The sequence below is a fragment of the Myiozetetes cayanensis genome, unplaced genomic scaffold (genome assembly GCF_022539395.1).
Source record: "Myiozetetes cayanensis isolate MyiCay16 unplaced genomic scaffold, myiCay2020 scf3, whole genome shotgun sequence".
NCBI classification, from domain to species: domain Eukaryota; kingdom Metazoa; phylum Chordata; class Aves; order Passeriformes; family Tyrannidae; genus Myiozetetes; species Myiozetetes cayanensis.
The window spans coordinates 11764035-11777428 of NW_026087521.1; the positions used below are offsets into that span (position 1 = coordinate 11764035).

The 13394-nt window shown below is 44.9% G+C and overlaps 2 protein-coding genes across 3 annotated transcripts in view; one reads left to right on the forward strand and one right to left on the reverse strand.

The window, feature by feature from the left end:
* The window catches only part of LOC126644255 (protein PHTF2), a 126519-nt gene that overhangs the window by 60437 nt on the left and 52688 nt on the right, over window positions 1-13394 (reverse strand). The window contains exon 1 of one of the 2 annotated variants that reach the window (XM_050323347.1): window positions 5212-5489. The exons of the other annotated variant lie outside the window; for it this stretch is intronic. The gene's annotated coding sequence lies outside the window, so the exon portion shown is untranslated. Of the gene's footprint in view, window positions 1-5211; window positions 5490-13394 lie in introns of those variants that run through there. 2 annotated transcript variants of the gene reach the window in all.
* TMEM60 (transmembrane protein 60) lies at window positions 7549-11124 on the forward strand. The gene is made up of 2 exons (XM_050323349.1): window positions 7549-7680; window positions 10457-11124. Exon 2 carries the CDS (start codon window positions 10499-10501, stop codon window positions 10901-10903), a length of 405 nt encoding a protein of 134 aa, XP_050179306.1. The 5' UTR covers window positions 7549-7680; window positions 10457-10498; the 3' UTR covers window positions 10904-11124.

Sequence of the window (13394 nt, forward strand, 5' to 3'; positions counted from 1 at the left end):
GATGTTAGTTTCAAAATTCCCATTAATCCAAATACAGTAATTGCTGCTAGCATAATAGATCCAAAAGCTATTTCTGAAAATGCTGTATCTTTTTAAAAAATTAAATTAAACACAGTATGTGGTCAATCTCAAGTTCTGTTCTATTTAATTCCTGGGATTTTTGTACTACATACTATACACATACATGCATATCCTATTAAACATTTGCAAACTTGTACTGAGAAATCCCTGAAATACTGCATACATATACCTGCTCTTACAGCTGTAACAACTTTCTTAAAGAATAGAATATCTATAAATACCACGTTTTTAATTTATATACACAGCCATCCTAACAAATTCTTGAAAAAAACAACAAAACAAATACAGTATCCACCTTGAAATAAAATGCTAGGCTCCTTTTCTCCTTCATGTGATTCTAAACGCAATAAATCTTGCTCACTGGAAATACTGACTTGTGTTTAGGAAGACTTGTTTATCTGTCACCAGGCACTGCACGGCAGAGTTGTGGCTTCTCAATGACTACAGTCAGGAAGCTGAAAACCACTCCTAAATCACCGAGTTTGCATCATGTTCTACAAATAGTTATCCAGCAAGTTTTTGAAGCAGCTGAGGCATGAAGTGGCTGAGCTGTCAGAAAGAGCTGCTGCCTCTTGTAACAGTCACTGTTCTGCAGGAACACAGTAGCAAATGCCGGGTCTCTGTTCTTTAAAAAGTCTCTGGAGTCATCCAAGCAAGGAATTGCAGAGTAACAAGCCTTACATGTGTATCTGGCAAGATCCTCAAAACATTCATTAAAAATGGAACACCATTATACCCAAAAGACTACCTGATAGGGTCTAATCAGCAGTTTCTGCAAAGGAAGATCATGTCTCAGTCTATCAGTATTTCTGAACATGTCAAACTAACTGATAAACATGACCAAGTGACAGAACATATGTGGACTTTCAAAGACCCTTTGGAGAGATGTCAAAGACTTCTAAAGAGACTGATGCCTGTGAAAAGCAAACATTGTCACAGATCAAAACCAGCCAGAACAAAATTTGGAGTCAACATTTTTCCCTGCCATGGGCTAACTGGATAATGAAGATTACCAGCAGCATCCAGACTGCACGAAGTGGTCTAGTGATTACCTGCTCCAGTGCCTAGGAGCTCCTTGGATCACCACTGTCCTGTAGCTCTTCCATTCAGTGCCACTCCAAGGCAAAGCGCACACAAATCCCTGGAAGCATTAGGATGCTTCACGTATAAGCATCCTAAACCCCAAACTAAACTAAATCTTCCTAGTCTGGTCTCTTCATGCTCCACCAGCCTTCACATGCCCGAGCGCTCCGCAGCGACAGAGGCAGGCACTCAGGACCTCATCCAGCACGCACATGCTCTGGTGGCTGCCTCTTTCCCAAGGTCTCATGCTAAAGGATGAGAGCATCCAGGAATCACAACTTCCAACCCCCTAAGTATGCCAACCATCAGACTTTTACTAGAAACACCAACACAGACACTCATCACACAGCTGCTTCATCGGGCGCTGACAGCTAAGGGTGGCTCACAAATAAATTGAGATGCCCCACATTCCTTCTGGCTTCCAGAACTCTGAAGAGGGAACTTCCAGCAGAAGGAATCACTCCCTAAAGACATGTAAGGTCCACACAACTGATGGCGAAGGTCAGGATGGCCTAGTGAGCCTTCACAAGGGTTTTAACCACTCTAAGGCAGTACCACCACAGTCACTACCCATCCCCAGTCACCAGCTCCCACTCCTCTTTCTACCAGCATCGGAGCCCATCACACAGGAGACAACTGTACCATTAACACTGTTAATCCTGACTATTTAAGACTATTTCCCCCCTCCTCCTCCCCCTATTTGGACCAGCAGACTAGCATTTTTATGATGTACTGCCTAAATTAAGTCCTGAAATGGAGTGAACTGAGTCCTGTCCTATTATTCCAAATTTGAAGTTTCTGTAAATAGGTCCAGCAGCTTGCTGTATTTATCTTTTACTCTTCAGAGAAGAAAAGAAAACCTGAAGTAGTAACATTTCTAGATAACAATTAATCTTAAATTGTCAAAGCTTAAGAATACAGATCAACTTTAACAATGAACAGGCAACATAAAATCAACCAAGTCAATGTTATCTATAAGTGTTATCTATGCACACCACTCAACGCTTTAAAAACAGCTATCTCAAATCCAGAAAGGAACTTTGGCAGCTCAGGGAGCTCTTCCATCCAATATACTACAGTCAGAAGAACACAGAGACACCTGAATAAAAGAGAAATGGCAACGAAAACACTGCAGTACAGCTCTGTTGATTGGTTGTGCAATCTGATTTTAAACACACATATTTTATTGGAAGAAGAATATTAAAATAATGAGGGAAGTGTTCTGAGAAGGGCTATGAATTATGAACCACTTAAAAGACTCTCCCTGTTGAAACAGGCAAGTATGAACAGAAAAAAAAAAAAGGAATTCTAATAAATTAAATGAGACTTTAGGAAATATACAGAAAATCCAGTCAAGAGAACAACAGCTTCCAATAATACAGGGAACTTCATTCATTAATTGAGCTGAGAGGATAGCAAAGCCAAATTTTTAACAGAGAAATATTATATTACAACACATAATTAGACTGTTAAAGTCAGTATCACAGGAAGTCATTGAAGCCAAGACTTTACTCCCATTCGAAAAGAAAGCAGCTATTTAATCACGCATTAACGAGAAGGGGGGAAAAAAATCAACACACAGCTGAGGAAATCTCAAGCTTCATGACCCAGGATGCAAGAAAACATCCAAAGAGATCATTGGGCTGTATTTGGCCATACAAACACTCCCCTTAACTCGACCCCTCCAAGGCCAGAAGCCAATACCAAGGAGAGAGTGTGAGCAACACACAGAACAAACTGTCCCTCACACAGATCAACACGAAGAGTGTTCAGCTGCCAAGACAGCATCTGCCAACCACCTAAACCCCAAAAGCATCTGGCGCTGGCCAACTTCCAAAATGCAAGGCTTGCACGATTTCATATTTGATGCGATATTGCTTTAATTTCTTCTCCCACTCTGCAATTGCATTTTATTTTTTAAGAACAGAGCAACAAATTATTTGCAAATGGGAGTTCAATGCAATGATTGGACTCATTCCAGGAAGCCATCGAGGCTCTCTGGAGTGCAACTACCAAGACCACCTCAAAGGAGCAAAGAATTAAATGCTGAACATTACATGTTTCACTTAAAGAGTATTCCCAGTGGAAAACAAATTTGGAGAAAGATCCCCTCTACACATGTAAATTAAGAAATAAGAGTATAGCTCTAGGAACTCTCTAATATCCTTCTACTGTAAAAAAAAAAAAACAAAAAAAAACAAAAACACATCACATGCCCAAGCTGTATTTCCAAATTTTTGACAATATAATAGTCATCTCTATCTATATGTACATGTTTGCTCTAACTTTGAGGCTGCTCTGACATGGGGTTGGACAAGACTGATGACTTCCAATGACCTCTTTCAACTAAATTATTCTATGATTACATGTAGAGCATACCCAAACATTACACAGCAATACATTATAGCCCTAATTACTATTTTTACCTCTACAGGCAATTTATTAGGCTCTTTGTGTTCTCCTTACAAATTTGAATATAATTTCTTCAAGCAGTTAACCATTTCCTCTGCACTCAGAAAGGACTTCACGAATAACATTACAGTAAACTCAAGTGAGAAAACATGATATTTAAAGCTTTCAAAGTCTTATTTTTCACATCACCACCTATCATTGAGTAAGTGGTGGTCAACCATCCTTGAACAGTCAGAGGGAGCAGTGCCTCTGACAGAGGTATCCCAAGAGTTTTGTTTTGTTTCCTTCAAAAAACAACAACAAAAAAATTACAGAAAAAACAGGCCTACCTTGCCCCGTGGGCAGAAGCAATTAAGTCTGTCTGTTTTTACCAGTGTCCCGTGGCTCCCTATTGTCCTGCTCCACCTCACCCATCATTTTTTCCCTGCCCCCCACCCATCTTAACAACCATCCCAACTATTTGGCTGGGCCAGTGGCAGCAGGCACCATGATGGCTCAGAGCTTAGTACATAGTGACCAGCAGTTGGTCACTTTTTGAAGCGGGAAGGGACTCAGTTATAACTGCCTTTTTTTGGTTGGGAACGTTAATTTCGGTCACTACCTGTCAAAAGTTTTATAAAAATTTTATAAAAACTGTGTACTTAATGTCTTTCGGTTGCCATTAACTTTGGATTCATCATCTGAGAAGTGACTCAAGTGGGAGTAGACAGACAAAGAAAGTAATTATACAAGCTTTTTGCCCTTAGTAAGCCTTGCTAAAAATTCACATAAACTGTCCGGTGATGAGTCCGTAGACAATGCTGTTTATTATGAAAAGAACACCCTCCTAGACAGAAAAAAAAAAAATTTAAAAAATAGAACCCAGTCTTTGACTGTCATTGCTCTTGCTCACAGGGGTCATGAGAAAAGAAGAAAATTTCTTCAACAAAATTTCTACTATAAATCAGTAAGAAGATATATTTAGAAAAAGTCTGGGAAGACAGCATATGTAGCTTTGGAGAATTAGGAAGAAATTATGTCCACTGCTTTCCAGTGACCCCTGCCAGCTGTGACAGGAACAGCAGTGTTCAACTCCAAGAGCTGCTCCACTCTTCGCTGCCTTGTCAACTGCCCCAAACAACACTGATGGAATTCTTTAACACATCTCTGTCCCACCCCAAAAAACACACCAATATTCAGTTACCAATAATCGGAGTTTCCGATTTCAAAACCTACAGGATTTTGAGTTCTTCCAGAATTCACACTGATGCCCAGCAGCTATGGATACAGCTAGGACCAACTTTTTGAGACCAGCTGAGCTAACTCTGCTTTGGTAGAAATCCAGTCCTACTGGAATACCTGAAATGCTCTGTGGAGTTCCCAACAATTACTGGCAAAGTATTGGTATGTCACATTCCACACAATACAAAAGGAAAAAATCTAGTACAAGCATTGAATTAAACCAACCAGGCTTCCAAATTCTTTTTCAGGTGACTCAGGCTTGTGTTTTATCCTTTGTAATATTTATATCTGAAATAAAAACATACACTGGCAGTAAAACATAGCAACAGAACATTTAACTGCACAAACATTCCACTTCAAACGCGGATCGGGATCTTAAACACACCAGTTCCAAGTGCTGCTATCAGCCCTCACCTTCAGAAATGAAAATTGCTCACAAATACTGTACAGTGGAGTCTGTGGGGGTAATGTGTGTACATACATCAGTTCATAAACACCTTACTGGAAAAGAAATAAGACTTCTGAGAAAAAGATTATCCTTTCCAGGGAGTCACAAATAAAGAGGCAAATCAAAGAAGATCACCAAAACCTTCAGAGCTACAAAAATAGCCAAAAACTTACAGCTATTTATAACCCAGAGATTTATTCACAGAACACTTTTAGCCTCTTAACCCCAGGAAAACAAAGTCTCATGCCAAGTGCTAATGTATATAACAGAAATATATCCTTCTGCCACTTACTGACCACTCCAAGTGCAGCTAAAGATATTAGGATTCACTTACTAGGATTAACAGGTTATTTCAAGGGATGCACTTCTCCCTGATAAAACAGATACCACCATCTGTTTAATAGCATCAACAGGAAGATATAAGCAGACAAATTACTGATGACACACTGTATTTAGCTTCGTTCCTATTAGAGAACTCGTGTGTCCAAATTGTAAAACCATCTGTATTTTCTGTAGGAACATTTCATCACAAAGAATTTCAGAATGTTAATTAAAGTTCTTTCAACAAGTTAGGTTTTTCAATTAATTACTTTTCCCTGTTAATTATATGACAAATGGATAAGACACCGGCAAATTTGGAACATAATGCAAGACTCAGCAGTACTTCATTTCAAGTGACCAGTAACACCTAAAAGCAATAAAAAGCAAAACACCAAGCACAGAGCTTGACGCTAAGGGCTAAAACTTACCCTGAATTTGATATACCTAAATCACACCCACTCAGAGACTATGTACGAAAACCAAAAGTAACAGAAACAAACACCTGGATAGTTCTACTGGAATGCAATAAAATGGAATAAATTTTCCTCAGCTCCTTTGTTTTCTCATAGAAAAAAACAGGAACTAAAACACCAGGGAAATGAATGTGACAGCAGAAACTTCAACTGATGGGAAGTTATCTAGCATTTTGATTCCCAGCTTGGAAACCAAGGGCAAGCTGTAGTCAGGTTGCCGCTGGTCTAGGATGGAAAATGAAAGAAAAGGGGTAAGGAATGAGGAAAAGAAGAGGAAGGACTGTAAAACTCAAGAACAGGGGAGACGAGGACAGAGGCGACTGTGAAGATGCTGAAATTCAGGACCTTTAAAGGGAAGGAGAAGAGAACTCCCATCACCTGACCCGGGCACTGGGGCAGCGCTCGGTGCGCCCGAGCAGCTCCGCGGGGAGAAGGAGCCTCACGGCAGGAGTCAGGGGCAGGGCCCCGGACCGTGACCGCGGCTCCGCCGCCCACGGCGAGCCCGGTGGAGTGGGCACAGCACCCGGGCACCGCCGGCCCCGGGACGGCGCGGCCGCAGCCCCGGCCGGACCCGGTGGGTCAGACCCGCTCGCAGCCGCGCTCGGACCCCGCGCCCCGGCGGCGCCGGCACCGGCCCCCGCCCGAGGGACCCGCGGCGCCGGGGAGGCCGCGGCCGCCCGCCCCTGCCCCGGCCGGGATCCCCCCGGGGGTGGCGTTCGGCAGCAGCCCTGCTCCCACCGCCCGCCCAGGGCAGCCCTGCCGGGGATGCGCGCCCTGCGCCGCCGCCGCCGCGCTGTAGCCCCGCACCGAGCGGGCACCGCCGCCTGACCCCGAGCCGGCCCCCGCTCCCGCCCCACGCCCCGGCTGGCCCCTTCCCCAGCGGGGGCACTCAGGGCTCTGCGCGCCCCGGTTCCCGCCGCGCTCCCCGCGCTGTGGCCGCGGCACCCTGGAGCCCCGCCCCTCCCCTCTCTCACCGTCGGCACGTGCCGCGGGCAGCGCGCGCCGCACGCAGCGGCGGCGGCGGGAGCGCGAGGCGGCGGCGGGAAGGCGCGCGAGGCAACAGCTGGCGAGAGGGGGCGGGGAGAGCGGCGCGCGCGCCGCGGCGGCGGCGGCGGCAGCAACAGCGCGCCACCGGCGCGCGCGCCGCCGGGGGGGCGGGGCTGGGGGCGGGGCCGAGCGCGGGCCGGCGGCCAAACAGCGCCACCTCCCGTCCGGCGTGGGCGGGGCCGAGTCGTGACTGGCAGCGGCGCTGCCCAACGAGAGCGCGAGGGGGGCGGGGCTAGGGGTCGACAGAGGGCTGGCGGAGTGGAGGCGGGGCCGCTGTGACAGACAGATCTCTGCGCCAATCGGCGCCAGGGGGCGCGGCTCAGGGCGGGCCGGCCGCGAGGGCTGGTGCGAATTGGAGGGGTGTGCCTGAAGAGGCGGTGGGCGGGGATTGATTTGAGCGACGTGTCTTTCGACCAATAGCAACAAGAAGGCCGTAGGCGCTGCCCAATGGCAGGCGTGGGGCGGGGCAGGGGGCGGGCGGTCCCTGAGGCGCAGCGGGCGGGGAGGGCCCGGCCGCCCCTCAGCCCCCTCAGCCCCCTCAGCCCCCTGAGCCGAGCGCGGGCCCCGCCGACCGGGGATGCGCCTGGACCGGCGGTAGGTGACGGGGGTCGGGGGGAGCTCCCACCTCAGGGGGCCTCCGGCGCGGCCGGGTGAGCGGGGCCTGGCGGGACAAGGCCGCCCGGCTGAGGGACGGGCCGAGGTTGTGAATAGCAAAACTGTGCTTGAACAGCGTTTTAAACCGGGCCTACCGCGGTATTTCTTTCTAGCTCTTAAATTACTCGTACCTATTAAATGGGTTCAAAATGCCAGCTAATCGAGTTGGGATTCTGTTTTAACTTGGTTTCAGCATAATGTAAATTTCAGGACTTTTTTCTTTTTTTAGGCGATGTTCAAGGTTTAAATCTAAATGTATAGATCTATGTTATCATTACCACTGAGTTGAATGTCATGTGTAAGTTTCCCACCGCTTAATTTTTTCCTCCTAAATAGGACAGAATTAGCTTTCATAACATCCTGATTATGCAGATCGTCCCACCAAGGTCAGTGATGCTCCTTGATGTTTCTCATCACTGAGAATTCCCACTTCCTAATTATATGGGCCCTGTAAGGTGTTGAGAGCCTGTTTATTTTCACTCTCTGCCTGTGACATCCCTTAAGTTCTCGCAGAGGTGCCCGGTCAGACCTGTACCGCAGAGGCATCTTTTTCCCAGGGCTGCCCGTGGTGTTGGGATAGCTGGGCTCCACAAAGAGTCTGCCCATCATCTCCTCCATCACGAGATGCTTCATATAATCAAACTTTCCATCATATTGTCAGCTGCGCAGCCAGCTGTCAGTGTTCAAAATTTGGCAGCTTTCTTTACTTGGACTTTCAGATCTCTCAAAAGTACACTTGGGTTTTCTCGAGTTTTCATCCAAAAAAGCCTCTAAAATTGCCTGGGGCCTTGCAGTCCTGCCCAATTTTGCAGTAACATCTTTTGAGTCAGAGAAAGGCAGCAGAACATCCCATGCTGAGTTTTCTGCCTCTGCTTTTTACAGTTGTTACAAAGTGGTTCTGAACACTTGGGAAACTGAAAATATTTTCAAGGGAGCAACCTTAAAATTGAGTAGCCCCATGTAATGCATCTTCAGTAGCTTCCTGTTTCCTCCAGAGACAGGTGATAGCACCTTCTTTGAGTATCTGATAACCTGATACTTCTAACAGTGTTGAATTTCTTTTTTCCTTTCGGGCCCGAGTTTCCAGTCTGTTTCTTTGGTTTCTGCTTTCTCCAGTTTGCTAACGAGAGAGCCTCCTTCTTGCAGTGTTTGCAGCATTGATTTCTAGAACTGTTTTTTAAAAAAACGTTCTCATGAACGTTGAAACTTCATTTCAGATCACGACTCTTCACCTCAGCCACAGACTTGTACTTGAGAATATTGGAAGTGTTTTCAAAATACTGGAAAAGCTTCAGGCAGGGGAGCTGTTCTGTAGTTGTTCTGTAATCCTCTGCACCTGACAGCTGGTTTGGGTTTGTTTCTGTGACAAGGGCAGAACAAGGCTATCTAAACCTCCTCTGGGTTTTTGTCCCCTTAGCAACTGACTCTTCAGTGCCACTGCTGAGCTTCACCCCTTCCCTAAGGAAGGGGAGGGTGGGGGTCTTGGTTCCACCCTGCCAGTAACTGGCTTTCACCAGACCCTTTACTGTTCTCAGCAAAACTGAGACTGTGAAAAGCAAATAAAAAATCCTATTTTAAACTCATTTATTTTTGGGTAGTTCAGCTGAAGGAACTGGCCTGCCTTGGGTCACACAAGTGTCAGCACCAACACAACATGGGGATGCACTCCAATTTTAGGACTATTTTAGGCAAAATTGGATCATTTCCTTAAAAGATATCCTACTACTATCATGAAATCAAATCCATTCAAACTTTAGACCCAGCCTGAACAAAATAGTAGATCTGTGGAACTGTGTATCAGGAGACACAGATGTAAATTGTAGGATAATTTTAGTGGTGTGCAACATGGTTATCCCCTTGCTCCTGGGAAGCAGGTCACCTCCTCATCAGCTGAGACAGGAACTTTTACTTCCCTCCTCCAGGTTCCAAAGCTTATCTGAGCACAGAATTTGTTGTAAGCGTTGGTAATAACACAGAGGAAGCAGCAGCTTGTGGGCAGGGGCACTGAGGGGACAGAGGGGAAGCAGCTCTTGTCCTTCCCTCAGCATCCGGTGCTGAGGATTAGATGTTCACAACATCTCACTTTCACTATTTCAAATATTTTTGTAATCTGGAACAAATCAAAGCTCATGTTCTTATTTCAGGTGAAAGAGTGTCAGTAATGTAAAGGGAATTATCAGATTTCTAAACTCTGGTTTTTAAAATAATTAAGAAACCTATTTCAGCACCATCACTGCTATGTATTAGTTATTTATCTTTGTAGCATGAATTCTAGACCCACTCAGAGGGGTTGTTACTTCTGCTCCTTAGTTGGTTTACATTTTACTGTAGTTATTTTGTTATGTTTGATGTCAAGTGTTAGCCGTGAGTGCCTCAGTACTGGTGGAAGATGGATCTAAACATATTCTTAGCATTCAAAAATCCTTAAACGAGTCTGACAGCTAGTTTAGGATTAAGGCCCCGTTTGTTTCACAGACCCAATTTAGATTAAGGCAGTTCCATGGCTGCCTTAAGGCACTTAAAGGGAAGGGGGGACTGGAGCAAACAGTGTTTAGCTGAGCATGGTACTTACAAAAGAAGTGCCAGGAAACAGTGTGTGGGTGAGGTTGGAAGGCAGGGAAAGCAAGAACCAGAAATTGCTCTCCTTTAGGGAATAAGCCTAATGGTGGTGTAGTGCCATCTTTTGATGCCTTCCCTCCCTCTTTTGTTTTGTCAGGTTGTTGCTGACAGCGAAGGCCTCCCTCTCAAAGCTGTTTAAATGAGAATGTCCCTGGCGCAAAGAGTACTGCTGACATGGCTTTTTACGTTACTCTTCCTCATCATGCTGGTGCTGAAGTTGGATGAGAAAGCCCCGTGGAACTGGTTCCTCATTTTCATTCCAGTGTGGATATTCGATACAATTCTCCTAGTGATGTTAATTGTAAAAATGGCTGGACGGTGCAAGTCCGGCTTTGACCCTCGGAACGGCTCCCAGAACATGAAGAAGAAAGCCTGGTACCTCATCGCAATGCTCCTGAAATTGGCCTTCTGCCTCGCCCTCTGCGCCAAACTGCAGCGATTCACCGCCATGAAACTGGCCTACGTGTTCATCCCACTGTGGGCCCTGCTTATTGGCGGGATGGTGGAACTGGGATACAATATCTTCTACGTACGAAGAGACTGAGTTCTGCCAGGTGGTTTTCAGCCCCGTGATTGGCACCAAATTACTAGAATATTACCATTTTGCCACGAATTTGATCTTCAAACAAGAAAGCCAAATAAGAAATGAGTCAAGCTGGAGACTTTATCTAGAGCAGGCTGAAGACTGGAAGTAGACTTGTTCCATTTTTTTATTTTAAAACTGTCACATATGCCCTTGTAAATAAAAGTATTTGTTCAACATAAGCTGTTCTAGTATGATTACTGTTATTTGTTACATGGAATAAGATACATGCAGGTAGAAGATCTCAAAGTAACCACAAATGTTCTACCCAGGGTATTCAGCACACTGAATAATCCTTGGAAAGAGGACTGACATTCTCTGCTACTTATAAGTCAAGAAATAACCAGGTAACAGCAATTTCCATAAGGAGCTAAATTTGCTTTAACAATCAGTAACAGCTGACAGCTGCCACATAAGAGCAAAGAAAGGAATGAAGTGATTCAGTTTGGTTTTTCTTTTGACAGTGAGACTCCACTGCCAGTCTAAAAATAAGCACTATTTCCTAAGCTGCTGAAACAGCCAATAACCAGTGTGTTAACCCTGGGGAAAAAGGTTAGTAGCTGAACTGTGCAAGCAGTCCCAAGATCCAGAACAGAGTGAGGCAGTGGTGATTCCTTTCCAAGTGAGAAATCCCCAGTGCTGCAAGAGACTGGAGCCACAGGGTGAGTTCAGTGCTGCATTTGCACCTGCCCAAAGTGGTACTTGAACAAGACAGTTTTTAATGCCCAAGGATAGGAAATCTTTGGGGGTGAAGCCTTGGCTTTATGGAGCAATGGCAAACTCAGATGTGAGTAAATGAACTGTTCTGGGTAACAAGCGAACAACAAGTGGGAAGAACTGGAACTGTGAGCATATTTTGTGTACTAAAGTGCTCTTCCAGCAGCTACAGTAACACCAAATTCAAATGTAGCAGTTGTCTAGGACATTTTTAACATGCATACTGAAAGTGCTGATCCATTTACAGTTCCTAGAGACAAAAGAATGTCCAGTGAACAAAAAGAGCCCAGGAAGAACAGTCTAGGGTAACAGGACATGATAAGCTCAAAGTGTCTCACTGATAAAATTTTAATTATGGACATTCAGTGTAGGAAAAAAATCCTTCCTGAAGGGTTTGGATTGACTCTTGCTGTTCAATGACACAAGACATGGGTAAAAATACAGGGGATCCATACTGGTGGACACTGCTGAAAGAGCTTTATCTAAGAAAACAACATGTTCCATTCTAAGGCAATGGATCTCAGTTCAGAACATCAGGTAACAAATGGTCTTTAGAAAGAATTTAAGTCATCTTTGCTTCAGAGCGGTTGGCCTTGCCGAAGGGGAAACAAAAGAAAAGACAAAGACAAAAAAAAAAATCTAAACTGTAGCCATTGTCAAAAAAAGTGTAAAATATTTATAACCCCTTTATTATAATAAAATTAAAAAATAACACAAACCCATGGACCCAGCCCTGGGTTATGAGCATCAGGCAACACACACTTACCTTGGGTATGGTATGGGACCAAGCATAAAACTGAGTACTGACAGTCCTTCCCCATCCGATGATTCTCACAGAATAAAAATCCAAAAAGCCCTGTTCACAGGATGTCAAACACCCCCACACTGCTCAGAAGAGCAGAGCAGCTTTCCTCAGCCGAGCTGGGGATTGGAACTGATTGTTGTAACTGAAATGATGGAAGAATAAGAACTGCCCTCATTAGAACTTGGTGTATTATTAGCAAGATGGGCAATGAATGATGACACTGCCCCCTTAATAAGCCCCTTCTCTTCTACAGATGTAACAATTATCTGAAAGTTTGCCATCTCTAATTAACTAGAATCACACACAGTTATTACAAATCTCCTTTTAATTCCTGCCTCTAATTCAATAGGAAAAGATCAAGAAGTTCAGTTTTGGTTGTGGGTTTGTGATTTTTTTAAGGTTTACAAACCTTGAAATAAGTGAGTTTTGAAAGCTGAAGCAGATGTTTCTTGCTGGTGTCATAGAGAAGTCACACCCAGCCAGCTGGAAGTGCTCAACTTTCCACCTTCCTTGTCCTTACAGGTGTACTTGGACAAGAGGAATATCCCTTTTGAGTTTTTTAGCACATGTAACTGACCTGAACTGTGCTGGTTTTTGTGCACAGTGTTGCTTCTCTGTGACATCAGAACTTCATTCGAAAGGGTTTATGATACAAAGTACACTGCAGCCCACAGTGACCTTTCCAGGAGCTGCTGTGGGAATTAAGTACACCTGCTTATTATTGCACTGTTCACAAAGGCACTGGGCACAGCTTGGGAGGGGAACCAGCGCTCCTCACACATTTTCTTAAATTTACCAAACTGATCTTCAATTAACAGGACAAAACAAGTGAAAAGCAGATTTGCTGGAGAACAGGAGAGGCTGATGCCGAGATGGCTCACACTCCTCTTGAGGAAGGGGCACAAGGACACTGCCTCAGCTCCCTGTGGC